The 26,286-nt window shown below is 49.1% G+C and overlaps 1 protein-coding gene across 2 annotated transcripts in view; it reads left to right on the top strand.

Annotated features, from left to right (window-relative positions):
- The window catches only part of LOC147724987 (E3 ubiquitin-protein ligase TRIM39-like), a 147,833-nt gene extending 123,449 nt beyond the window's left edge, over positions 1-24,384 (top strand). Inside the window, exons 6-7 of one of the 2 annotated variants that reach the window (XR_015309943.1) lie at positions 23,525-24,093; positions 24,132-24,384. Coding sequence is in view for 1 of the 2 variants with exons in the window: in XM_086966466.1 (XP_086822592.1) it covers positions 23,525-24,033 (509 nt within the window). In the remaining variant the exon portion in view is untranslated. Of the gene's footprint in view, positions 1-23,524 lie in introns of both variants that reach the window. The other variant, XM_086966466.1, reaches the window with a different exon arrangement.
- Positions 24,385-26,286: the final 1,902 nt, after the last annotated feature.

The raw sequence follows: 26,286 nt of genomic DNA, 5'->3' as shown, positions 1-26,286 counted from the left end.
GACCACATACTAGACAGACAATCACAATGCCAACCCCACCCGTCAAGAGCCCACAACACGCTAGAGAACATGTGCACCAGATTCAATCTCAAAGACCCATGGCGACTCCAAAAACCCGGACACCAGAGACTACACCTTCTACTCCAACCCGCGCAACTCATACAGCAGGATAGACTACATACTAATCACAGGTACACAAACACACCTAATAGAGCACACCGACATTGCACCTAGATTACTCTTAGACCACTCGTGCATCAGCTTACAGCTGAGCGGACATCATAACAAAGACATTCCCCGTAGGTGGGGGTTCAACAGCGACATCCTGACAGACCAAGGAAATAAAACCAAAATAGATGAGGCCATAAAGGAATACCTTACGCATAATGACACACATGACACTGACCCCAAGGCCTTGTGGGATGCACTTAAGGCAACAGTCAGAGGCACAATAATAGGGATTAAGGCCAAAATCAATAAAAACGCTAACCAACAACTGACCTAACTAGAACACTAGCACCCTAACATGACTAACTAAAATGAAATACAAATACAACAAAATTTTAAGTGAGAGTGCCGGGCTGTGGGTGAAAAAATACAAGGCCATTAATCTCTGCGAGGATAATAGAGCTGGGAATCTTCTAGCCTCCTACTTAAAGCACAAGCAAAGGCAATTCACCATCTCATCAATCACCGACGCACACAACAACACTCACACTAGGCATAAAGAAATACTAAAGAAATTCCAAGACTTCTATCAAGAACTTTACAAAAAAGTCCAGGCCTTAGACCAAGAAGGGTGTGCAAAATACCTAGACAGATTAAATCTCCCAAAGATAACGGATGAGGAGGCCAGAAACTAGGACAGGAAATAAGCTTGGCAGAGATAAAGATAGCGGTCAAGTCTCTAAAAGATAACAAAGCACCAGGTCCAGATGGATACACGGCTGCTTTCTACAAAACCTTTTTAACGCACCTGAAACCCACCATGAAAAAGGTGCTCAACTACTGTGCAGAGGAGGGGATGGTCTCCCAATCCATGTTGGAGGTGAATATAATTGTAATCCCAAAGGAGGGCAAGGATGTACTACTACACAAAAACTACAGACCTGTTGGACCCGGCCCTTTTGGCAGGTTCACCCCGAAACTTTTTGCTTTTGCCTAGCCTGTTTCTGTAACCTGGTGTTGGTGCTTTTAGGTCTCTGCGCACTTTTTCACTGTGGTCCAGTGTAAAGTGTGTGCGGTCTGTGTGTGTGTGGTGAGAGTGACCTGCCCTCCCATAGGAATGCATGGGGAATATGTGTGACCATGGTAGTTCCTGATGTGTGGGGAGTGCAGGGTCGAGTTTGGTATGTGCAAACTCGTGAGATTGAATGCTGTGCAATGATGTATGCGGCATTGATGTGTCTAGTGTGGAAGCGCCACTTCTAGACATGGGTGTGCGTGCTGGCACTTGATTGGCTGGAGCTGGCTGGTGATCCTGGCTCCAAGAGTCTGGATGGGTCTGCCCGGTGGTGAGTCGAGAGATTAGCATGTTGATGTGAGGGGAGGGGTGCACCTGGGACCTGAATTTTGCTGGGTTTTCCCTCCACAATGCTGGCTCCACCCCCTATGGTGCGTCTAATGACCCTAGCCTGCCTACTGAATAGAAAGGGTGGCTGAGCACATCAAGAGTGCTCAAGAACCAGCTGCGACTGGTTTCCCCCCCACCTTGCACCTAAAAGACATAGGTTTTTACTGTATAAAAAGGGGCAGTGTCCCCTTAAAATTTTTTCTTGTTTCTGACTTGAATCCTGCCAGGGGCGTGCTGCTGCTTGGGCCCAGGGGAAGGTGTGCCTCCCTGGGCCCTGCTATCTGATGGACTTTTTGTGGACCCTTCTTCCTGACCCTGGAAGCCTTGTCCTGTGATGTCCTGTTTGTGCTGGGACCCTCCTTGCTATGGTGGTCATTTCTGGGGCCTTTTATGATTTCTATGCCCCCAGCGCCTTGAGATCGCTTTATTCTGCTTGTCTGGGCAGAGCGCTGTCGATTTCCCTTGGAGGGAAGCGCTCCTGCCCTTTTGTATGCCCGCATTTGTATTTTTATGCACGGGTGCCCACCCTGTTTATGGGTGCCTTTGTGAGTGCCCACCTCGCTGCTACGTTTATTTTGACAACCGAGGGTGCCCACCCCTCTTTACGCCCCTCTGTTTCAACGCCGCAGCCCAGGAGTGTGCACAGACCACGCCGGGCCGCCGTGCTGCCTGTGATGACCCGGAAGTGGTTGGCCGGCTGGCCAATTGCAGCGCGTCCTGTCCGGAAGTCCCGCCTCCGCAGTCAGCGCGAGGAGAGGAGGGCGAACGAAGGTGCAGGGGGGGCTCCGTTGTGGAAGAGGAGCCCCGCGCTGCGCACAGAAAAAGCCTACCGAGGCTGTCTGGTCCCCCGCGAGGTTCTCGCAAGTGAGAGAGCCCCGCCCGCCGACTGTGAGAGGACCCGGCCCCAGGAGCGGGACCGGGTGAGAAAGGAGACGGGGACCGGACGAGGAGTCCTGCAAGTCGGTGAGTGGGGCTCCGTTTGGCAGTGCTGGGGTACTCCAACATCAGGGGGACATTCTATTTGTTTTAGGGCCACATAGCTCCAATGTTTTGGGGGCATGGTGGATGTGAGGAGCCCGAGTGCTCCAAGGGCCATGTATGTATTATAGAGCCTGTGTAGGCTCCAGCCTGCGCATATGTTCTTCAGAGCCTGTGTGGCTCCAACCCCTGCGGCGCAGTTTGTCCCAAGGGCCAGTGAGAGCCCATGCTGCAGTTTTCCTTCCAGCTGCCCAGCACTTAGTGGGCAGCTGCACCGTTTAGGCCCTTGTGATTGTTCTCAGCTGCCCAGCAAGTAGTGGGCACCTGCAACGTTTAGGTTTGCGCCGGTGGCGCAAACCTGACTGACGCTGCGTTGGCAGCACGCCCTGACATTCTGGACACAGAGCTTTTGAGCCCCCTTCTTAAGATGGCCAGTTGGCCAGGGGAGCTGGTATGTGATTTTTGCACAATGTGGTTTTATTATGTTTATGATGGTAATGGCCTAATGTGATTTTTGCGCAATGTGATATTACTGATTATGAAGTTATTTTACCTATGTAGGTTTATGTTAGTGAGAGGTTACTTCACTGTGAGTTACGCCCCTAAATGTGATTTATTCTTAGGAGGCAGAGTCTAATGTGTTTAGACTAGTGAGGAGATTGCCTACTGTATTTTTACTGGTTAGGCCTAAATGTCATTGCTGCGTAATGTGCTTTGCCATTATGCCTGTGATACTTCTAAAGGTGCTCATGCTTAGAAGTTAGGTTTGCCTAGTATGTTATACTAGAGAGGTTATGTGTCCATGCGTGATCTATGCCTATGGTTATTAGTATTGCGTAGTGTCTACCTACCTGTTACCAGTGGTTACTGGTTGTGACCTTTAATTGTTATTTTGTACTACACACTTATTCTAAGTTCTAGAAGTGCTATTTCTGCTAAGTGCTGATTCTGACAGTGGCCCATGTGGCCCTGTCCTGCTGTAAATAATCCTGTGTGAATATTGCCCGTGCCAGTTGGCACAATGTATATTGTGTGATTACTATCTGATGTGTTTTTGACAATACAAAAGTTATTTTTATATAACCTTGTGTGGAGTTCCTTTTGTGGTGTGCCTAGGATGTTGTTGCTGTTGTGTGCTTGCGCAAATGCTTGACACATTGCCTCCGGGATAAGCCTGTCTGCTCGTGCCAAACTACCAAGGGGGTGAGCAGGGGTTATCTTGGCGTGTGACTTCCTTGCCCTGACTAGAATGGTGGTTTCTGCCTGGCTTTGGCGTAAGCCTTAGCCAACCAGAAATTCCCATTTCTAACAAGACCCATATCACGAATCAATGTGGACTACGCTAAAATCCTGGCCTCAAGACTAAACCCCATTCTACCAGGTCTAATAAGTCACTCACAGGTTGGATTCCTAAAGACCCGTATGTCACATGATAACACCAGACTCCTTTGCCACATTCTTGAACGTACCTCCAAACCAGATGAACCAGCGGTGGCTATCACACTAGATGCAGAGAAAGCATTCAACAGGGTTTCTTGGGGCTTCCTAGAGCAGTGCATGCAAGCATTTCACCTTGGGGACACATACACATGGAAGGTAATGGCATTGTACAGAACCCCAGAGCATGCATTGTAGTTAATGGGTCGGTCTCCGACACATTTGACCTACGGCGTGGAACGAGACAGGGCTGCCCCTTGTCCCCCTCGCTATTCCTGCTGGCCTTGGAACCCCTGATCAGGGACCTCATAGAAATTATAGGAACGTACTCCAGCCACTCAGGGTACAAACTCAACAAGGACAAGTCTGAATGTAGACCATTCAACATCCACACTACTAAAGAAATGATGGGAGGATCAGGCCTGGCGTGGCAAACGGGATTTATCAAATACCTAGGGCTGCACTTCGGCAATTACCTTAAATCCAAGCTAGATAAAAATGATAAAACACTACTAGAGAAAATAAAGTGACTTCTAGAATCCTGGGCCCAGATGTAGGTAATAGCAAATTACCGAATGGTAAATACCGAATTTTACTGATTCGGTATTTACTATTTGGTAATTGCTATGTAGGTAAAATATTCGGTAAAAATACCGAATCGGTAAGATTCGGTAATTACCGAATCTGTATTTGCCATTGATTCCTATGGGCCTTGAAGCCCATAGGATTCCATAGCAAATACCGATTCGGTATTTACCGAATCGGTAAATTTACCGATTTTACAAGGGGCACAGGTGTCACTTTGACATCCTGTTTCACCCCTGTTTCTGGCTTGTGTGCCCTGTGACACACATACATGCCCTTAGGGCATGTCTGTGTGTCACATGGCACAGGTGTACATGCACAGATGTGCATGTACACTGGAATTCGTTATTTACCATGGAATAGTATTCCATGGTAAATAACGATTCGGTAAGGGCCTGTGGCACTGATTACAGTTCCACCTACATATGGATTTACAGAATCGGTATATTTACCGATTCGCTATTTTACCGATTCTGTAAATTTACCGAATCGGTAAATATACCGATTCTGTAAATATGAGGCCCCTACATGTCAAATCCCAAATACCGGTCGGTAACGGCCGAAATCGGCCGTTACCGACCGGTATTTGGCGACCTACATCTGGCCCTCAGTCCTCCAAATTTATAACATGGTGGGGTAGAATAGAAACAGTCAAGATAATGATCACCCTGATGGTTAATTATCTACTGAGCATGCTACCACTCCTACTCACTGAAGACTGCCACCGCAAGTTAGACAAGATGATTAATACATTTCTATGGAAGGACAAGAAAGCAAGAATAAGCATAAAAAACTAAGACTAGACAAAAAACTGGGTGGACTAAACCTAGGAGACTACAGAACCGTCCACATTCCTGGCAAAACAAGGAGCCTACTGGCTGTCACCCCTCCAGGGGTACACGCCGGTATGGCTAATAGTCGAGCGCGCCATCATAAACAACCTGGAACCACTGGTACTCCTAACAGCCAATAAACACACACACACACCTCCAATCCAATACTCAGAAACACAAAAATAGCCCTGCTCAAAATAGTTGGGGAAATGGAGCACAGTAGAAAGAACTTGAAGTGGGAATACCTATGGGTAAACACCAAGATTAAATACAGGGGGAAATCCCTATCCATAGAGACATGAAAGTCAATAGGTATCTCCTACCCGGCTCAGTTAGAAGAGGGAGGTGGCCAAGTCGCATTCTCCTCGCTGAAAGAGAAATATAACTTACCAGACATCGAACTATACAACTTCCTAAAGATCAGAACAGCATTGACCAAAGCAAAGTTAGATATACACAACCTATCAATAATACAATACATGACGAAACTCAACAGAGTAGGGCACCAAGTATCACACATATACAAGCTACTACACCCTAGCACCACCAAAATTAATGACAAACTAGCTGAATACTGGGCAAAACAACTCAGCACTGCACTTAAAGAGCTTGAGCTCAACCTCCTCTGGGCCTCCCCCGCAAGAAACAAAATCTCCCCAGTGCTAGCTCAGACAAAAGTCTGACTACTATACAAGACTCACCGGACCCCGGCTCGCCTTGCAGCAATGGGCCTCCGGGATAACGACCTGTGCTGGAACTGCAACAAAAAAAGGGGGACTTAGCCCACCTCATTTTTTACTGTCCCAAAATGAAAAAGTTCTGGGAGAAAACATTCACGTTCATAAAAAAAGCGCTGGGTTGCACACTAAAGCCAGATTTCTCTACCCTTACCACCGCGTTTATGACCACCGAGCTAGACTCACAACACAACAGGGACCTATTAGATCTCCTTCTGACAGCGGCAGTGAAAGTAATATTGTCCAAATGGAAGGATACAGCCAAGGCGACGTTCAAAGGATGGCTTAACTGGGTGACGTACCTCAGAGGCGCAGACAGTACAGCCCTGTGGAACTCACTCTGGAAGCCAGCAACCAGAGGAATGTGGGCATCACTGGACGAGTTCCTGGACCCCTACGAACCCCCATGAGCTCAACCGGAACAGAACGTTTTACCACAAGCATACCCCCATATCCCCAGAACAGACCCACGACTGAAATAATCCTCTTGTATACTATCTCTTCCTCTCTCCCTTTTATTTGCTATCTTTCCCTTTCACTTTCACTCTTATTCTCATAGCAAGACAGTGGGGAAGGGGACAGCCAAATATGTATAACACTTACCTCACCCTGACAAACACAGCCAGTTTGGGCTGTTATCCAGTAACGCTAAAGCGATGACAATTGTTTGTATAAAAAAACTTTTAATAAAATACTTTGAAATTAAAAAAAAAGAAAATTGGGCCCGAAATAGTGGCTTTGTAAGGTTACAGGGCTCCCTGCATTAATAGTGCTCCAGTAAACTACATCACCTAGAACAATGTGACCAATCGTGTGCATTGTACTGCCTTGTACACTGTGCCCTATAGTGCAGTGATCCACACAATACAGTGTTCTTGCTAGTGCTATCGTGTGCACTGTACTGTCTTGTACAATGTGCCCTCTAGTGCAGGGTTCCATACATTGCAGTGTTTTACTAGGGCTGTCTTGTGCACTGTACTCGCTTTGTAGCGTATGCTCTCTACCGCAGTGTCCCATACAGTGCAGTCTTTATGCTAATGTAGTCTTGTGCATTGTACTCTCTTGTACAGTGTGCTCTTTAGTGCATGTTCTATATGTTGCAGTGTTCATGCTATTGCTGTCTTATTCATTGTACTGTTTTGTTCAGTGCACACTTTTGTGCAATGCTCTATGGGTGCAGTGTTCGTGCTAGTGCTGTCTTGTACATTCTAAAGCCTTTTGAGGCGAGCTCTCTAATGCAGTGCTCCATACGGTTCAGTATTCTTGTTTGTGCTGTCTATTACATTGTACTGTCTTGTAGAGTTAGCTCTCTAGTGCAGTGCTCCATACGATGGAGCATATCTGCTTGTGCTGTGTTCTGCAATGTGCTTTTGTGTACAGTGTGCTCTCTAGTGTAGTGTTCCATAAGTAGTGTTCTTGTTAGAGCTACCTTGGGCCCTATGCTGGCTTGCACAGTGTGCCGGCTAGTGCAGTGGTCCATACAGTTCAGTGATCTTGCTAGTGCTATCTTGTGCACTGTACTGTCTTGTCCCGTGTTCCATGAAGTACAGTGGTTTTGCCTGTTGCACTGTACTGTACTGCCTTGTACAGTGTGCTGTCTAGTGCAGAGTTCCATATGGTACAGTGTTCTTGCTAATGCTGTCTTGTGTACTGTACTGTTGTGTACATTGTACTGTATGAAACGTTGCACTACAGCGCACATTGTACTTGTTAGTTGTACTGTCTTGTACAGTGTGCTCTCTAGTGAAATGTTCTGTCTACTGCAGTGGATCTTTGAATGGAGTGACACCTTGTACAGTGCACTGCCGAGTACAGTTTTCTGTTTAATACAGTGTATCCACTAATGCAGTGAGCTGTCTAGTGCAGAGAGCTGTCTAATGCAGTGTGCTTTCTAGTATAGTTTACCATCTATTACAGTGTCTCATCTAGTGCGGTGAGCTCCCTAGCACTGTGTACTCTTTAGTGCAATGTGGTGCCTGATGCCTTGGCTGAGACCATTAGTAAAAGCGCAGTCAGCTACTTTAGAAAGAAGCAACCGCACTCGTGAGGTAGCCAACTGAGATTCAATCCCTGGAATCCAAGAAATGGGACAGACAACAAAAGTGGAGAGCTCAAATTAAAGCTGTGCAGGAACAGATAAGTCCTGAGCTGTTTTCTAAAGATAAAAAGATGTGGCTGGGAATGGAGACGTGCGGCAATTCTACTATTTACTACAGTGTACTGTCTTGTGCAGCACTGTGGACAGTGTAGTATAGTGTACTGTGTAGTGCAGTGTACTCTGTAGTGCAATAAGTCATCTAGAAAAGTGTGACATGTAGTATAATATGCTTTCTGAGGCAGCATTTTGTGAAATAGCTTATTGTCTATTGTGTTGTGCTCTTTAGTGCTGTATGCCGCCTGGAGCTATGTGCTGTATAGTATAGTGTATTTTCTAGTGCAATGTCCTATCTAATATAGAGTTATTTCAGTGTAGTTTACTGTGTAACACTTTAAGCCAGGGCCGGACTAGTAGTAGCGGGCACCCAGCATTTCCCCAGAGGGGTGGGGGCCGGTTTTGTCACTGGGTGCTGCTTTGTAACAAAGCAGGAGTAGTGCTTACTGTGTTCTCTCTACTGCACTGTAATGTGTAAATAGTTTTATACCATCTAGTGCAGTGTGCTGCCTATCATTGTATGTTGTCTAGAGCAGAGTGCAGCTTTGCAGTTTTCCCTCCACTAAATTACACAATGATATACTGTGTGTCATTTCTATAGTGTACTTTGTGATATATCGTGCAGCTCAACATCACGTACAATGATCTTTTGTGATGTTCTGTCTAGAGCTGTTCATCATCTAATAGTGTGTAGCATAGTGCAGTGTGCATTGATACGTATACTGTTATGCACTGTGTATTACTGAGTACCATCAAGTGCAAACAATGGCCTAGTGCACTGTGCAGTTTAGCACCAGGAGTATTGTAATGCAGTCTGACATCTAGTAGAGAGCAGTGTCCTGCTCCCAGGACACCCCCGAACCGCACGGCCACCAGCTGCTGCGTGTGCCCTCCTCCCGCTGCTGCACTCAGCCTCGCTGAGCCTGCCGCCACGCCCCCCGCTGCCCTAGCGGGATCGCATCCTCTGCCTGACTGTGGTCATGTAATTCTGTTGTTTTTTGTTTTTACCTCCAGTGCCCTCAGTGAATTTTCGTGCATGTAATTTGTATTGTGTACCTTTTTCCCCTGTTGTTGTTCTCCCTGCGCCCCTGTGCCCCCCGCCCCGCTCCCCGCTTCCTGCCGCTGTACTCGCGGCCACGCCCCCTTTTCTTTCTGTACCCTCCCCGCTCCCGCCTCCCAGCTCCTCCCTCCCTCCCACTTGGCCATAAATGGCCGATTGTGCACCGAAGGCGCGCCATAGGTAAGCCCGTCTGCGCCTGGACCGCGCCCAGTGCCAGGAGCGCTGGCCCCCGCAGCCACCAGCCCACCCGCCGGACCTACAGCTCTACCGAACTCAACGCACACAACGCCGGCCGATTCCCGGGTTGCTACCGAGCCACCCCGAGACACACCCACGGACCCTTCTGCTGCATCTCCTGCAAGTTCACTTGCATCCGATCCTGCACCACTCCAGCAGGGCCCAAGACCACGACGAGCAACAGAGCAGCTACCTGAATGGCATCCTACTCAACACCCGCTCCGTCCACAGACACGCCGTCGAGCTCTGGAACCTGCTCGACAACACAGCCCCAGACGTTGCTTTCATCACGGAAACCTGGATGAACGCCTCCTCAGCGCCCGACATCGCCATCCCGGACGGCTACAAGATCATCCGAAGGGACCGCGTCAACCAGACAGGAGGAGGCATCGCCATCATCCACAGGAACTCCATCCGCATCACGACCAACACCGACAACACCCTCGCACCCGCCGAGCACCTGCACTTCCAGATCCACATCAACCCCAAGACCACCCTCAGAGGCACTCTCATCTACAGACCCCCGGGACCTCGCACACAATTCAGCGAGGACATCGCCGACTTCGTCAGCCCGCATGCCCTCCCCTCCGCTGACTCCATCCTCCTCGGGGACCTCAACTTCCACCTGGAAAACAACAATGACCGCAACACCACCACCCTGCTGGACAACCTCGCTAACCTCGGACTCAAGCAACTGGTGACCACCCCCACCCACTACGCCGGACACACACTCGACCCCGTCTTCTCATCCAGCAAGGACTTCGCCACGCCACCGGACTCCACTGGACGGACCACAGCTGCGTCCACTTTAGCTTCAACAGGACCACGTTCCACCACCAACAGCAACAGGTTTCACGCAGAAGCTGGAACAAGATCACAGCCGACCAGCTCACGTCTTCCCTGAGCAAGAACCCACCCACCAGCGCAACGAACCCCAGCCAAGCGGCCACCAACCTCACCAAGTGGATCAGCGTCTGCGCAGACGACCTCGCCCCACTGAGGACCCCGCCTAGCAGACCCGGCAGCAAGAAAGGGCCATGGTTCACCGACGAACTCAAGAGATCCAAGAAGGACTGCAGAGCCCTGGAAAATGCCTGGCGCAGAGACCCAACACCGGACAACATGACTACCCTCAAGATCGCCACCCGAAAACACCACCAACTGATCCGCACCACCAAGGAAACTGCATTCAAGGAACGACTGGACAACAACGCACACAACAGCAAGGAACTCTTCAACATCGTTAAAGAGCTCTCCAACCCCAACGCCGGAAACAATGACATCACCCCTTTGCAAGACCTCTGCAACTCCCTCGCCTCCTACTTCCACAACAAGATCGCGGACATACACAACAGCTTCAACACTCAACCGATGCACGCCACAACAGAACCACCGCCCCCCACCACCACCCTCCGCGCCTGGACCCCGATCAGCACCGAAGACACCATCCGGACGATGAACTCCATCCACTCTGGATCTCCGACCGACCCTTGCCCTCACCACGTCTTCAACAAGGCCGACGCTGTCATCGCACCCCACCTGCGGGACATCATCAACACCTCCTTCAACACCGCTACCTTCCAGAAGAGCTGGAAGCATGCCGAACTCAGCGCCCTACTAAAGAAACCATCAGCCGACCCCACCGACCTCAAGAACTACCGACCCATCTCGCTGCTCCCGTTCCCCGCTAAAGTCATCGAGAAGACAGTCAACAAGCAGCTGGCCGCCTTCCTCGAGACAAATGGATCCCTCGACCTCTCGCAATCTGGCTTCCGGGCCAACCATAGCCCCGAGACCGCCCTGATCGCAGCAACCGATGACATCCGAGCCCTGCTCGACAACGGAGAAACAGGGGCCCTCATCCTCCTAGACCTCTCCGCGGCCTTCGACACTGTCTGCCACTGTACCCTAGTACAGCGCCTCAGCAACGTCAGAATCCAGGAGAAGGCACTGGAGTGGATCACCTCCTTCCTCGCCGGAAGGACACAGAGAGTCCGCCTTCCCCCGTTCAGATCAGAAGCCACCGAAGTCATCTGCGGCGTTCCTCAAGGCTCCTCGCTCAGCCCAACCCTCTTCAACGTTTACATGAGTCCCCTCACAGCCATCGCACGCCAGCACAACCTCAACATCATCTCCTACGCCGACGACACCCAGCTGATCCTCTCCCTCACAAACGACCCCGCCACCGCCAGAGCCAACCTACACGAAGGGATGAAAGAGGTAGCCAAATGGATGAAGAACAGCCGCCTGAAACTGAACTCGGACAAGACGGAAGTCCTCATCCTGGGATCCTCACCCTCCGCCTGGGACGACTCCTGGTGGCCCCCCGCCCTAGGCAGCGCACCCATACCAACAGACCACGCACGCAACCTGGGTTTCATCCTGGACTCTTCCCTCTCCATGACCAGACAAGTCAACGCCGTCTCCTCGTCGTGCTTCAACATCCTACGCATGCTAGGCAAGATCTTCCGGTGGATCCCCACCGAGACCAGGAAGACGGTCACCCAGGCCCTCGTCACCAGCCGACTGGACTACGGCAACTCCCTCTACGCCGGAACCACCGCCAAACTCCAGAAGAGACTCCAGCGGATCCAGAACGCCTCAGCACGACTCATCCTGGACATCCCTCGTCGCAACCACATCTCCGGACACCTGAGAGACCTGCACTGGCTCCCGGTCAACAAGAGAATCACCTTCCGTCTCCTCACCCACTCACACAAAGCCCTGCACAACCTAGGCCCAGGATACCTCAACAGCCGCCTCAACTTCTACGCTCCCAAACGCCAGCTTTGATCGACCGGCCACGCCCTCGCCGCCGTCCCCCGCATCCAAAGAGCCACCACAGGGGGAAGGTCCTTCTCCTACCTCACCGCCAAGACTTGGAACTCCCTCCCGACCCACCTTCGCCTGATCCAGGACCACCTCGCCTTCAGGAAGCAGCTCAAGACCTGGCTGTTCGAGCAGTAGCGGACCCCCCCTCCCCTAAGCGCCTTGAGACCCTCCGGGTGAGTAGTGCGCTATACAAATGCTTTGATTGATTGATTGATTGATTGAGTGTCTAGTATATTACCGGTCCATCTTCCTCCTGCCCTCCCAGGTGAAGATCATGAACAAACGTCTAGCCGCCCTCCTCATTATCAAAAGCCCACTCCGCACCGCTCAACCTGACTTCAAACCCAATCACAACACTGAAAGTTCCTTCATCGATACCACCGACGACATCTCACTGATCATAGACAGAGGAAACACCACTGCCCTCCTCTTTCTGGACCACGTCACCAGCTTTGATACCATCTCCCGCCTGATCCTGATTTAACACCACATGATGCCGTCATTCAAGGACCAGCTCTCTGCTGGATCTGCTCTTTCATCATATTCCGCACCCAGTTGGTCAGCCTGACTCCTTTCACTTCGGCCTTTTCCAAACTCCTGTGCCGAGTTCCACAAGAGTACTCACTCAGACCCACGCTGTTCAGCGTCTACGTGACCCCACTCACCAATATCATTTGCACCCATGGAATCAATGTTATATCCTGCGCAAATGACACCAAGCTCATCCTCTCTTACAAAACAGACACCTGAACCAACTCCACCTGCATGGTTGATGAAAAACTACCTCGTGCTCAATGCAGACAAACAGAGGAAGTCATCTTCAGTAAACACATCTCGCTAAGGGGCTCTACCTGGTGGTCTCGGACCCACACCCAACCCAACCACCCATGCAAAGAACCTCAGTCGAAAATCAGAGCGCTATAAAAGGACAAGTGAGCGCAGTCTCTGCCTTCTATTTCCTCACACTGGGGATGCTCGAGAAGATTTTCAAGTGGCTTCCCTATAACACCCCCACAACTGTCTCCCAGGTGCTCATCACCAGCAAGTTGGACTAAGGCAACCCTCTTTACGCAAGAATCAAAGCACAGCTGAGCAGAAGACTAAAAGAATAAAACTCATCTACCAAACTCACACTCAGGCTCTCCTCCCCCGTTTCCACATAGCCCCACCACAAAAACCTTCACTGACTCCCCATCCACAAATAGCACTCTTCAAACTTCTAATGCACACGTACAAAGCCTTGCACAACTTCACCGCACCTACTATCAACAATCGCATTAACTTCCACATACCTGCCTGACACCTCTGCTCCGCCAGACTCCTATGTGCACAAATCCCCTACTTACGCAGAACTAGCAGTTGTGCCTCCGGCTGCCTCACTCCCGAAGCCTACGACAACCTGCCTCTGCACATCAGAGCCATCGCCTCAGTCCTTGAATTTCGCAAGAAACCTAATACATAGCTCTTCGCCTAGTCTAGGCCCACGTGGCTCCGGTGATACGGTACCCTCTGGAGTGAGTCGTGTTCTCTTCAAATACTTATAACATAGTAGGTGAGCTTGTGCAGTGTAACATCTAGAACAGTGTACTGCTAGTACAGTGACTGCTCTATCAGTGTTAAGTACAGCTGGCCCTCTAGCACAGTGGTCTCGCTAGTACAGTGGGGGTACTCTAGCACAGTATACTGTCTGCTGTGTGCTTTGTAGTTGTCGCACCCCTCAATAAATGAGACTCGGGAGTTAGAGCGTTATGGTAGTGCTTCTTTATTGCCCTGCTACCATCTTACTACTAACCCGTTTCCCCTTGTATAATACTGCTTCCTTTTCCGGTTCCCCCGCCCCTTCCTACCTGCCTGCCCTGTCCCTAGACAGAGGTCAGGCATAACGATACGACACCTCCCCCTTTTGTACAAAGTCTTACTGTCTCTTATATTTCTTCGATGAGTCGTGCTGGCCTTCTAACTTGTCGTCTCGGGCGGTTCAGTTGCTCTGGTGTCTTGGCGTAATGATCCGTGGCATTATCAGATCTCACTGGACTGTAGTGACCTCGGTCGCTGTTCTCACTTTGACTCATTGAGTCAGTGGAGGTTTCACATGACTGGGCCTCATGATGACGGTTGAGATTGCACTTCTTGAAGTGTGATATGTTTCTGGTGATCCGTTTGTGGTCAGCTTCTGCTGTGATCATAGTTCCTTTTCGTCTGCTCACCTGGAGGGGGTGAGCGAGATAACGACTGTCTGCTTTTGTCCTCCGGTCGCTCCGGACCATTACCCAGTCTCCTTCTTGGATGTCGGTGTCTCTGGCTCGTCTGCGCCGATCTGCGTACGCCTTCATTTTCCTCTTCTTTTCGTGGTCTATTTTGACTAATGTGTCATGGTCAATATTTACAGTCCGTGGCTGAAGTGTGCTGTTCATTATGGGCAGGCGAGTGCAGGGAGTTCTTCCTAGCATCACAGTGGCCGGACAATGATTGGTGGTGCGGTATGCCCGCAGTACTTCATTCAGGGTTTGCTGGATGTCTCGGTGAGTTAACTCCGCTTGCTGAATTGCCTTTTTCAGAGTCCCCATAAAGCGTTCCACCATGCCATTGGCTTGAGGCCATAACGGTTTGATTTTCTGGTGCTTGAAGTTGAGGTGTTCTGCGAACTCTGTAAATTCATGGCCGTTGAACGGGGGCCCGTTGTCAGATTTGACTCGCAGCGGGATGCCCCATGCTGCGAAGATTTCGTCGAGTACTGGAATCACTGTGGTTGCTCTGGTGGATGACACTAGATGTGCAAATGGAAATCGAGAGTACTCGTCCATGACAACAATGATATATTGACCTGATTCTAATGGACCGAAGAAGTCGATGGCGACTTGTTGCCATACTCCTTCTGGCAGTTCTGACATTTGGAGGAGAGCGGGTGGTTCTTCACGGCTCACCAGTTGACACGGTATGCAGTCTTTGAGGGTTGTCTCCACCATCTGGTCCAGTGTGGGGAACCAGACACGTTCCCACAGTGCCTTCTTTGTGGCACTTGTGCCTCTGTGACCTTCATGGGTGAGATTGATCACCCCTTGACGTAGCCTTTGTGAGATTACAATCCTCCCCCCTCTCAGGAGTAGACCGTCGTCACTGATGGACAGTTCGTCTTGTACATGTTTGAATGCTATCAGGTCCTGGATGTGCTGACTGGATTCTTGAGATGTGTCCTTGACATGGCGCCAGGAATTGTTGCGTATACGGTCCATGACATCTTGCAGGATTGGATCTTGTGCTGATGCTTCCCGGATGGCTTCCAGTGGGACTGTAGGTGGGCAGGCGGTGCCTACGACAAAATGGATATATTCTTCTGCCAGAGAGTGTGCGACACCAGTGATTGGTTGGGGGTGTCGGGACATATAGTCAGCTGGGTTTTCTGCTTTCCCTGGCTTGTGGACAATGGTATAGATGTAGTCCTGGAGACGTAGTCCCCATCGTTCGATGCGTGGTGGCATCTTGGCGTTGGGGTTGCCAAACGAGTGCTTGGTGGTCTGTGATGATGGTGAAATGCTTCCCGTATACAAATAGATGGAAATGCTCGCACGCCCACACTACTGCCAGGCTTTCATTCTCCGGTTGGGAGTAAGCTTTTTCAGTGTCTGTGGAGCTGCGGCTGGCATACGCAATGATGTGGCGCTGATCTGAGTCCTCTCGATATTGTGCCAGGATGGCACCTAGACCTACCGGCTGGCATCAACTGTGATTTCTGTTCTTTTCTTGGTGTCAAAATAGGCAAGATTAATAGATGAGCTTACAGCATGTTTGATCTCGACAAATGCCTGTTCACACGTAGTAGACCACGCAAAAGATTGACCCTGACGTGTGAGCTCTCTTAGCGGGTAGCTGATGGTAGCGTAGTCTTGGATGTAGCGTGAGCAGTAGCTTGCCATTCCAAGGAAGGAACAGAGGTCGCTAACATCTCGGGGTGTCGGGGTGTCAGCCAGTGCAGATACTTTCTCCGGGTCTGGTTTCATTCCGTCTCTGGAAAAGATGTGGCCGTAGAACTTCAGAGTGTTCTTGTGAAATTCGCATTTGTTGGCGTTTAGAGTCAGGTTTGCGTTCAGCAATGCATGGCATACTCTATCCAGAGCAGTGTCATGTTCGGTTTGGTCTTTCCCAAAGACGAGCAGGTCGTCGCTGTAATTGAAAGCGTTAGGAATCCCTTGTATGACTCGCCGGATGGCCTCTTGGAAAATTTCGTCGGCTGAAGAGATGCCAAAATGTAATTGCTTGTAGCGAAAAAGTCCCTGATGCGTTGTGAACGTCGGGATGTACCTCGACTTGTCATGGAGCTCCAGCTGGTGATAAATTTTGTTAAGGTCAAGCTTGGAGAATACTGTAGCTCCATTGAGGCGCGTGATCATATCACTTATGTGTGGCCCCGGATGGCGTTCCCGCTCGATGGCAGTGTTGGGCGCGCGCATGTTCACACATAGTCGTACTTTGTTGTCTTGTCCTTTCTTGGGGACCACTATGACCGGTGACACCCATGGGGTAGGTCCTGACGTACGCTCGATGATGTCTGTTTTTAGAAGGTCTTGAAGTTCGTCATCTCCAGCTTGCTGTGGGTGGAAGGGTACCTTTCTATGATGTTGAGCGACGGGTGTCACGCGTTCGTCGATGTGCAGTTTCACTTTGAAGTGGTTGAGTTTCCCTAGACCTTTGAAGAGATTTGGGAATTTCGCAACAATGTCGGGAGCATCTTCGATCATGTAGAGGAGTTCCACTAGTCTTAGTCTTTCGGCTGTCGGCAGGCTGAGCAAACAGTCGGCTAAATCTGGTCCTTCCACGACATGGATGTAGGCTGGGATCTTCCGGTCTTTGAATGACAGCGTCGTGTGGAAATGACCTAAGCATGGAAGTGGTTTCCTTGACATCCACGTGAGTATGCGGACAGCTGCTGGCTCTAGCTTGGGTCGTGGTTTCATGTTTTGATACTCAAGCGCGCAGATATAGTTTAGTGATGCCCCTGAGTCAGGGACAAATTTGGCTGGGTGATCTCCAATCTTGATGTCCAGTTTCTGGTATCTTTTCAGGTGGTCAGGGTCCGACACCATACAGATGTATTCGTCACTGTCTTGTGACATAGGTGTGTGTGATAATGATTCGCTGGACGTAGATCTCTGTGATCAATATGAGTTTGTAGACCGACTTTGAGGGTCAAAAACAACAGGGGGAGGCCTGGCAATGATTTGCAAAGAAAAACTAGAATGCACCTTAACTGAACTTAAGATCACTGACAGTGAATGTGGCAGAATCACCATTAAAATAGATCATACCACCACAATCATAGGCTTACTTATATACAGACCTCCGGGTACAGCGATGCCCTTTTGTAGCCAACTGATTGAACTTGCAACCCAGCTCGCCATCAGACATCAAAATGTCATCATCCTTGGCGACCTCAATATACATCTAGAGGATAGCCATTCTAAAGAAGCTCAGCTCCTATTGAATGCCTTTAACTCAGTTGATCTTAAACTCCTCTCCACTCTGCCCACGCATCAACAAGGACATTTATTAGACCCCATTTTTGCCAACTGGGAAGGCATTAACAGTTTACCGCCCATCCCTTTAATATGGTCGGACCACAGTATGGTGCCGTTTAAGATTGCTGGAAAACATATCTACAACACCCATGCGAAACTACCACCTTATAGGCGCCGCAATTTTAAAAAATGTACTCCTGAGCTTCTCTTACATGAACTAACTGAACATCCTCCTCTAAAAGGAAGCTCCCTACAGGAAGTTTGGGACAACAATGAATCTTGGCTAACTAAAGCCCTGGACAAAACTGCCCCATGGACTAATAAACCGCCAACCAGACAATCTAAAAGTGCCCCATGGTTCACAGAAAAACTCAAAACTGCCAAGGCCCTTTGCAAATCCATAGAACGGAAATGGAGAAAAAACTACACTCCGGAACTCAAAGAAAATTACAGAAGCGAACTGAAAAAATATCAAAAATTGGTAAGAGCAGAAAAGAGCGTCTATTTTAAAAGCAGAATTGTGGAATCCAAAAACCCTACGAAGGAGTTCTTTTGTATCTATAGAGAAATTACCAACTCGTCACGCCTAGATACCAAAGATACTTACTCCACAGAGATATGTGAGCAGATAGCAGATTTCTTCGTGGACAAGGTTGAAAAAATCTATGCTACCTTCTCCAGTAGCACTAATACAATAACCAACATTGATTGCAACCCAGGATCCTCCTCTTCAAAATCTCTCCTCACCAATTTCAGGACCCCAAACAAACAGGAATTATTAAAAATTATTAATGGAATTGGCTCAGGATTCCCTATGGACGCCTGCCCCCCGGAACAATGTAAAGCGGTCATGGAAAACATATTGCTAGATCAAATTAGCAACATGATCACCTTATCATTCCAAGAAGGCCACGTCCTGAAAAACTGGAAATCTGCCCAAGTTATACCCTTAAAAAAAAGCCAAATATCCCAATATCTCAGCTCCAAAATCTCAGGCCAATCTCGCTTCTCCCTTTCTGTGCCAAAATTATAGAAAAGGTGGCCAACTTACAACTCATGGAGTTCCTGGAAAAAGAATCTCTCCTACATCCCTCTCAGTCAGGGTTTAGATCAGGCCACTCAACTGAATCTGCTGTTCTGTACTCAACCGAACAGATTCGGAAGTTGGTGGATGAGGGAGAGACAGCAGCATTGGTCCTATTGGACGTAAGTGCAGCGTTTGATACCGTGCTGCACTCAACGCTGCTGTCTCGACTATCAGACATGGGAGTTAGTGATCTGGCCCTCACCTGGCTCCAGTCCTACCTTACTGACAGGACATTCCAACTCCACTGCCCACCCTTCAAATCTTCGCCGCGTAGTGTCTGCCATGGGGTTCCACAGGGCTCTAGCTTGAGCCCTACTTTATTCAACCTCTACATGGAACCCCTGGCACGCATCGCGGAGAATTTTGGAGTGGGCATTGTCAGCTACGCTGACGACACTCAGTTGATTTTCAAACTCACTCCAGACAGCAGAGACCTAGCTAACAACTTCTCCAACTGTATGTTAGGGATAGCAACTTGGATGGACAACAACTGCCTCCGTTTAAACGGAGACAAAACAGAGGTACTAATAGTAGGCAAAGTGATATCTGTATGGTCCCAGGCTTGGTGGCCTAGTGAACTAGGAGAACTACCCTTGCCAGTGGAGAAAGTGAAAAACCTAGGCATTATGCTGGATGCCGACCTCTCAGGCAAAGTTCACGTAAACAAAGTGACAAGCAAATGCTTCAGCACCTTAAAAATTTTGCGTAAAATACTAGACCTCCTGCCAACTGAAGCGAGAAAAACCATAGTTCATGCTTTGATATCTCCTCACTTGGACTATGGTAACGTTCTCCTGTTAGGTCTAAATCAGAAGGGACTGCACCAACTCCAATGCATACAGAACTCAGCAGCCCGACTGGTGCTCGGTCTCCCGAAGAAAACATCCATTAAAAATGCCCTTGCCAAACTTCACTGGCTACCAATTAGAGAAAGAATTATATTCAAATCTCTCTGTTATGCTCATCGCATTGCCCATAATAAAGGTCCCAGCTACCTCAAAAACCTCATCACCATTCACCGCCCGATCAGAGATCTGAGATCATCGGGCATGATGCTATTCAAAATACCTCGCATCACAAAAGCCAAAATGGGTGGAAAATCCTTCCGCTACCTTGTCACTAAGTCATGGAATGCTCTACCAATCCATCTACGGATGGAGCCCTCTGAAACGAGATTCAGAGCAAAACTGAAAACCCACCTTTTCCCTAAACATGAACTTCTGTCATCTCTCCATATTTTCCTCCGGATGAGTCTGCATTTGCAGTGAGCGCGGGGACACACAGTTTTGTGTAACCAGGCGCTTAATAAATGCCTTATTATTATTATTTTTATATGGGCTTGCTGATCGGCCTTGTGATCGGTATGAGCTTGTTGACCGGGCACTTGACCTCGATGAGCTGGAGTAGCGTCCTTCCCTCCCCTTTACTGCGCGAACATGATGTCGCGTGGCATGCCGGGATTTTGAAGGCCTTCGCCTTGACCGTTGGGCCTGACAAACTGTCTCAAAATGATTTTCCTTCCCACCGCGATGGCATCGCTGGCCAATGGCTGGGCATTGTCCTGAGTGAGGGTAGTCCTGTCCGCACCGGTAGCACGCTGACGCTGGTTTGCTGGACTTGGTGGGTCGTGACTCCTGTCGGGATGATGTCCTCCTGGAGGTCATAAAATGAGTGGGTTTGCTTGATCTGTGGGAGTCTGTTTAGTGTCTTGTGTCCTTATGCGCTTGCATTCGGAAAGCTTGTTCTTTTCTCTGTCTTGTGGGTCTCCATTTTCTTCGCGTGATCTTCTGCCTGGGCATTAATCCTTGTTAGTTCCTTGATCTCCTCAAGGGTGTAGTGTTTCTTTAGGAGTCGCCGGCGTAGCGACTCTGATTGGCAGCCTTCAATTATGCAGAGTCGCAGTGCGTCCTCAGTGTTGAAGTCGTCAAACTCGCAGTGACGCGCTAGTCTTCTGATGCGCACGATGAAATCACACATGCGCTCCTCTTTCTCTTGGGTGGCTAGATTGAACATGTAACGTTCGTAATCCAGGTTTCGCTTATGCAGAAATCTTCTGTTAAGGGCTTCCTTCACGTCATCATAAGGGGCAGTGGCTGCATTCAGCAACTCTTTAATGATCTGCGCGACGTCTTTACCTATTAGGTTTCGTAAGGCTATGAGCTTTTGTTTGGGGCCCTGTACTTGTGACCCAGTCATGTAATCTTCAAAGTCTTCAATCCAACTCTTCCATTTGGGTCCCATGCTATTGCCGGGCGTTAATTCCAGGGGTTCTGGTGGCCGCAGATAAGGTACACCCATTTGTGCCTGGGGTGCCAGTACTGGGTTGCCTGGGGCAGCTGGGCCTGGTGGGTTGGTCGGAGCCGCCGCCGCTCCTCCGGAGGTACTTGTGGAGCTAGGAACAGACATTTTAATTTATCCTTGTCACTTCGTGAGCTCCTGTGGCTTGATATCTAGTGGTTATGGGTTTTCCCGCTCCTTTTTGTGGGTCAGGGGCTGAAAATATGATGGCGCCTGACCTCAAAATGTGCGCCATGTCAAAGTCATGGGGCGTATATGGCCAGCCCCTGACCTCAAAATGGCCGCCTCTCGGGACGCTGTACTGTTGGCCTTGCTTCCCACCTTTGCTCTATTCCAGCTTTGCTTCACTGCAAATGTCTTTAAATGGTCTTGCTTTTCAATTTTTCAATGAGAGACTCACCCCAGTGTTCTCTGCACCTTTGCGTTCACTCGCTGGGCTGGGGTCGTTTTTTTTTTTGTTGGGCGTCTGTGACCTCTTCGCGCCGTTTCTGGTGCCTGAAATCCTCCTCGCTCACACCTGGTGGGGGGGGGGACGCTGAAGCTGCCTGTCTCCCCTGCAGATCTCGTGTTTAAGGCACTTTCCTCACTGGTTTGCACGCTCTCGGCAGCTCCCGACGCCGATCTTCACTTTTCGCGCTCTTTCGCGCTGTCAGGTGACGGGCTGCAGACTCGCCGATCAGGGCCGTGCACGGACGGCTGGGGCTGCGTTTTGTTTCAGTGGGTGTGTAGGGATCCCACCCTCGTCGCCAGTGTCGCACCCCTCAATAAATGAAACTCGGGAGTCGGAGCGTTATGGTAGTGCTTCTTTATTGCCCTGCTACCATCTTACTACTAACCCGTTTCACCTTGTATGTTTCTGCTTCCTTTTCTGGTTCCCCCGCCCCTTCCTACCTGCCTGCCCTGTCCCTAGACAGAGGTCAGGCATAACGATATGACAGTAGTACCGAGAGCTCTCTAGTACAGTCTGTCATTTAGTAGCGTACTGTTTACTGGAGTGGGTGCTCTAGCACAGCGTACTGTTTGGTGCAGGAATATTCTGTCTAGTACACGGGGGACTCTTCCAAACTGCACTTTCTGCCTTGTGCAGTCTACCTTGCAGTACAGTGAACTGTACTGTTCCTTACAGTAGGCTCGCTAGTACAGTGTACTATCTAGTACAATGGTTACTGTAGCACAATGCACTGTCTCGTATTGTTGACTGTCTAGTATAGTGTACAATATGCTGTACGTTTCTTGTACAGTGGCTTGTTTAGTGTAGTTTGCAGTTTACCATCTGCTACAGTGGTTAGAGACCATTCTAACATGGTGTACTGTCTAGTATAATTGGCACTCTAGCAGGGTGCACTGTCGGCAGTGTGCTCTGCAGTACAGCGAGATGTCTAGTGCAGTCTACCGTCTAGAAGAGCGGGTGCTTTAGAATTGTGTACCCTCTACAGTGTGCTCTGTAATATATTGTGCTTTCTATAGCAGTTTCTCATCCAGAACAGTGGGTACTTTACAGCCATGTACTCTGCAGTGTGTTCTGCGTTATAGTGTGCTGTCTAGTGCATTCTCCCATGTAGGACAGTGGGTAACTTAGAGCTGTGTACTCTCTGCAGCGCTGTCTGTAGTATATTGTGCTGTTTAGTGTATTGCACCATCTAGTACAGTGTTCTGTTCAGCACAATGAGCTCTCAAGCACACTGCACTCTGCATTGTACTCTGTACTGCAGTCTACTGATGAACTCCTGTATTGGCTTGACACATCCACATCATGTTCCATATGTAGGGCCTCTTTTTTGATACTCCTTCCACAATACACCTGTGTATAAAGCAGATCTCTGCTCCTCCATGTAGGTTCTGTCTACTGCAGTGTATAGTGCACTCCTTCCAGATAGGTGATGTCTAGTGCAGTGTGCGGTACAGTGCGCACCTTACTGACAAATCATTTTTAGTACACACAACACAAAAGGTTGCTGTGCTGTTTAGTGCAGTGCAGTGTGGTCCTTCCATGTAGTTTCTGTTTAGTGCAGTCTATTATACAGTGCAGTACAGTGCGCCCCTATAGGATAGGTACTGTTTAGTGCAGTACAGCATGCTTCCAGGTAGGTGCTGTCCAGATAGTTTTGCCTTGTGTCAATAACCTTAATATAAAATATAACCAACAGTAATATACGTTCTTTGTGCTCATTAAATCTCTAATTCTGAATCTCTTCTTTGCAGTGATGGTGACGCTGGATCCAGACACAGCACATTCTCGGCTCCTCCTATCTGAAGGGGGGAGACATGTGGTAGGGACAGACGAACCACAGCCAGTGCTGGACACCCCCAAGAGGTTCACCTCCTGGGCCTGTGTGCTGGGTAGCGAGAGTTTCACCTCTGGAAGACATTTCTGGGAGGTGCAGCTGCTGCAGGAGGGGCTGGGATGGACTGTGGGGGTCGCAGCAGAGTCTGTGAACAGGAAGGGACGGATCACATGGTCACCTGAGGGGAGAGTGTGGGCTGTGAGGAGGTGGAATGGTCAGTATTGTGCTCTCACCTCTCCTGAGACCCCTCTGTCTCCTTGTGAGGAGCCCCGAAAGCTAGGTGTTTATCTGGACTACGAGGGGGGGCGGCTGTCCCTGTACAATGCGGACTCCATGGAGCTTCTTTACACTTTCCCCCTGGCCCCCTTCACACACAGGCTCTTCCCGATCTTCTATCTCTGGGGAGCAGAGCTGAAGCTGGTGTAGGAGCTGCAGCCTCCCCCCCCCCCTCCACCCCCAAGGAGCAGAGCTGGGAATGGTGTAGGAGCTGCAGCCCCCCAGAAGCTGAGCTGAGGCTGGTGTAGGAGCTGAATCCCTCTTCCCCAAGGAGCTGCCAGTGTACTGTATCACATTATGAATCTGGGAAGAGCATTGTCTGCAGTTAAGATAATATTTGTATCAGTATGTTAATGCTGTTAGAACTTTTATTTATGGTACAATGATGAAAAACCTTTAATATTAGGGTGATCGCAATAAAGAAACGTTGTAAGCTCGGACTGCAGGCTGGCAGTGGTACAAGTATAAAAACAAGCATTGGTAAATCATCAGTTTCACCTATGTGATGATTATTATGTTTTTATCAATCCCCCGAAAGAGCTCCCTTAAAATGTATTTATTTATGTATTTATTTTAAAGGTTTTATATAGCGCTGACTGGACCCAGGAGTATCAGAGTGCTTTACAGTATTAAATTACAGAATCAGATTGAAATAAAGCATAGGTACAAATGAGGCAATAAGATAAACACTTTGCACATGTGGCACATAAATAAAAGGAACAGAGCATATAATATCAAGGAAAATAAACAATTGATCATAGAAAATAGAGTGGTAGAGGGAGGGTGGGATGTAGCTGCAATAGGCAGAGTGATCATTGACCAGGTACTTAAGAGTTCCAGTATTTGTTAAGAAGAAGCAGCTTGAGATCTTTTTTTAAGGAGGTGTAAGAGGAATTGCAGCATAGTTCTTTAGGGAGAACATCCCAGACAGAGGGAGCACTTCCCGAGAAAGATCGAGATTGTGTAGTTTTCTTTTTAGGTCGAGCAGACCTTACTCTCAATGCGTGACAGGAGCCAGGGCACTTATTTGTTCACAAACTAAGCACTGGTTAAAGCCCATAGCACTGTGACGGCACAAAGAGGAAACGTGATTTGCCCAGTATCACATCATTTGTACAAAACATGAAACCGGAATTAGAACTATAGTCTTTTAGAGCCACACGTCAATGTTGTTATAGGCGCCTCTCCTTCAAGCACTAGACCTCCGACAAACACGTCATACCAAGAGAAGCCGGGTTCGTGGGAGGTGAAATGCAGGCCAGAGCCAGCCAGCAGAGGCACTGAGATGAAAAGCAGCGCGTTCACAGCTTCAACAGGTTGGTCCTGCTGTCCAGGACATCCGGTAAGAAGGACTCTGTAACACAGATGGGAGGAGCCACTGGAATTCGGAACCACTCACTGTGTAAAGTTAGTCTGTCACTGCAACCGGAAGTCATGCCAGTCACTCAACGGGAGGCTGAGTCATACTAAGTGCGGATTTATAGCGATTGCGAGAATCTTTTACAACTGAGCAAATAATTGATTAACAGAAGGTTCACACAGCTGGGTGGGGAAGGGAGGTTGGACTGGGGCAGAGCCAGTCACATGTCAGGCTCTTCCCAACTGCCCTTTAAGCGGCGCTGTCGTGGTAGGAGGTTTCCTCAGTCCACACTTTAAAAACACAGCAACTCACTCACATATTAGCAGCAGGAAGTCACTGAAGCAAACCGTGGTACCGTGGGCAACTCTTACGCACCCTCGTGCCCTGGTGCTACTGCACCTGCTTCACAGACTCTGCCTGTGCCCCCGCGTAACTGACAGGCGCGATTAATCGCAGAGAATTTTTGGGTGACTTCAGGGCGCTAAATCAAGTCTGCAAGTGTGACATTGTTCAGTATATCACTGGCCGCGGCAGCTCTCTCGGGGCCCGTGGGCCCATTAGAATGCAGGCGAGTCCCTTCTGATTGCAGCAGCGCTCGTCTGGGGGTCAGCGGGTGGGGGCAGAAGATGAACCGTGGGCGGCTGTAGTGGGCAGAAGCCCTGCTCAGGGGCATGACCCTGAGGCTCTAATGGTTTTCAGAAGCAAGGACGAGTCGCTCCTACTAATGGCAGTGACAGACCGGGGAGCAAAGAACTCAGAGCTGCGCAGGGCAATGAGACAGACGGATAGATATCAGTTTTTATCTCATCTAAATATAACAACTATTTGTGATAATTTCCCTAGCTTAATAGAGCCTTCTGAATATGTACCGTTTATAGCAGGTTTAAATAGTGTGCACCTTATTAAGAAAACTATTCCATTAAAGACCCGGGCAAACTTATATAAATCAGTTTTGCCCCTACCCCAACAAGGACATTAATAATAAATGTATTGTATGATTCATAAAAATCTTTACAATGTCAGTAGGGATTCTACAGAAGAAA

The sequence above is a fragment of the Lissotriton vulgaris genome, chromosome 4_1 (assembly GCF_964263255.1).
Source record: "Lissotriton vulgaris chromosome 4_1, aLisVul1.2, whole genome shotgun sequence".
NCBI classification, from domain to species: domain Eukaryota; kingdom Metazoa; phylum Chordata; class Amphibia; order Caudata; family Salamandridae; genus Lissotriton; species Lissotriton vulgaris.
This window is presented reverse-complemented; position numbering and strand designations above follow the sequence as displayed.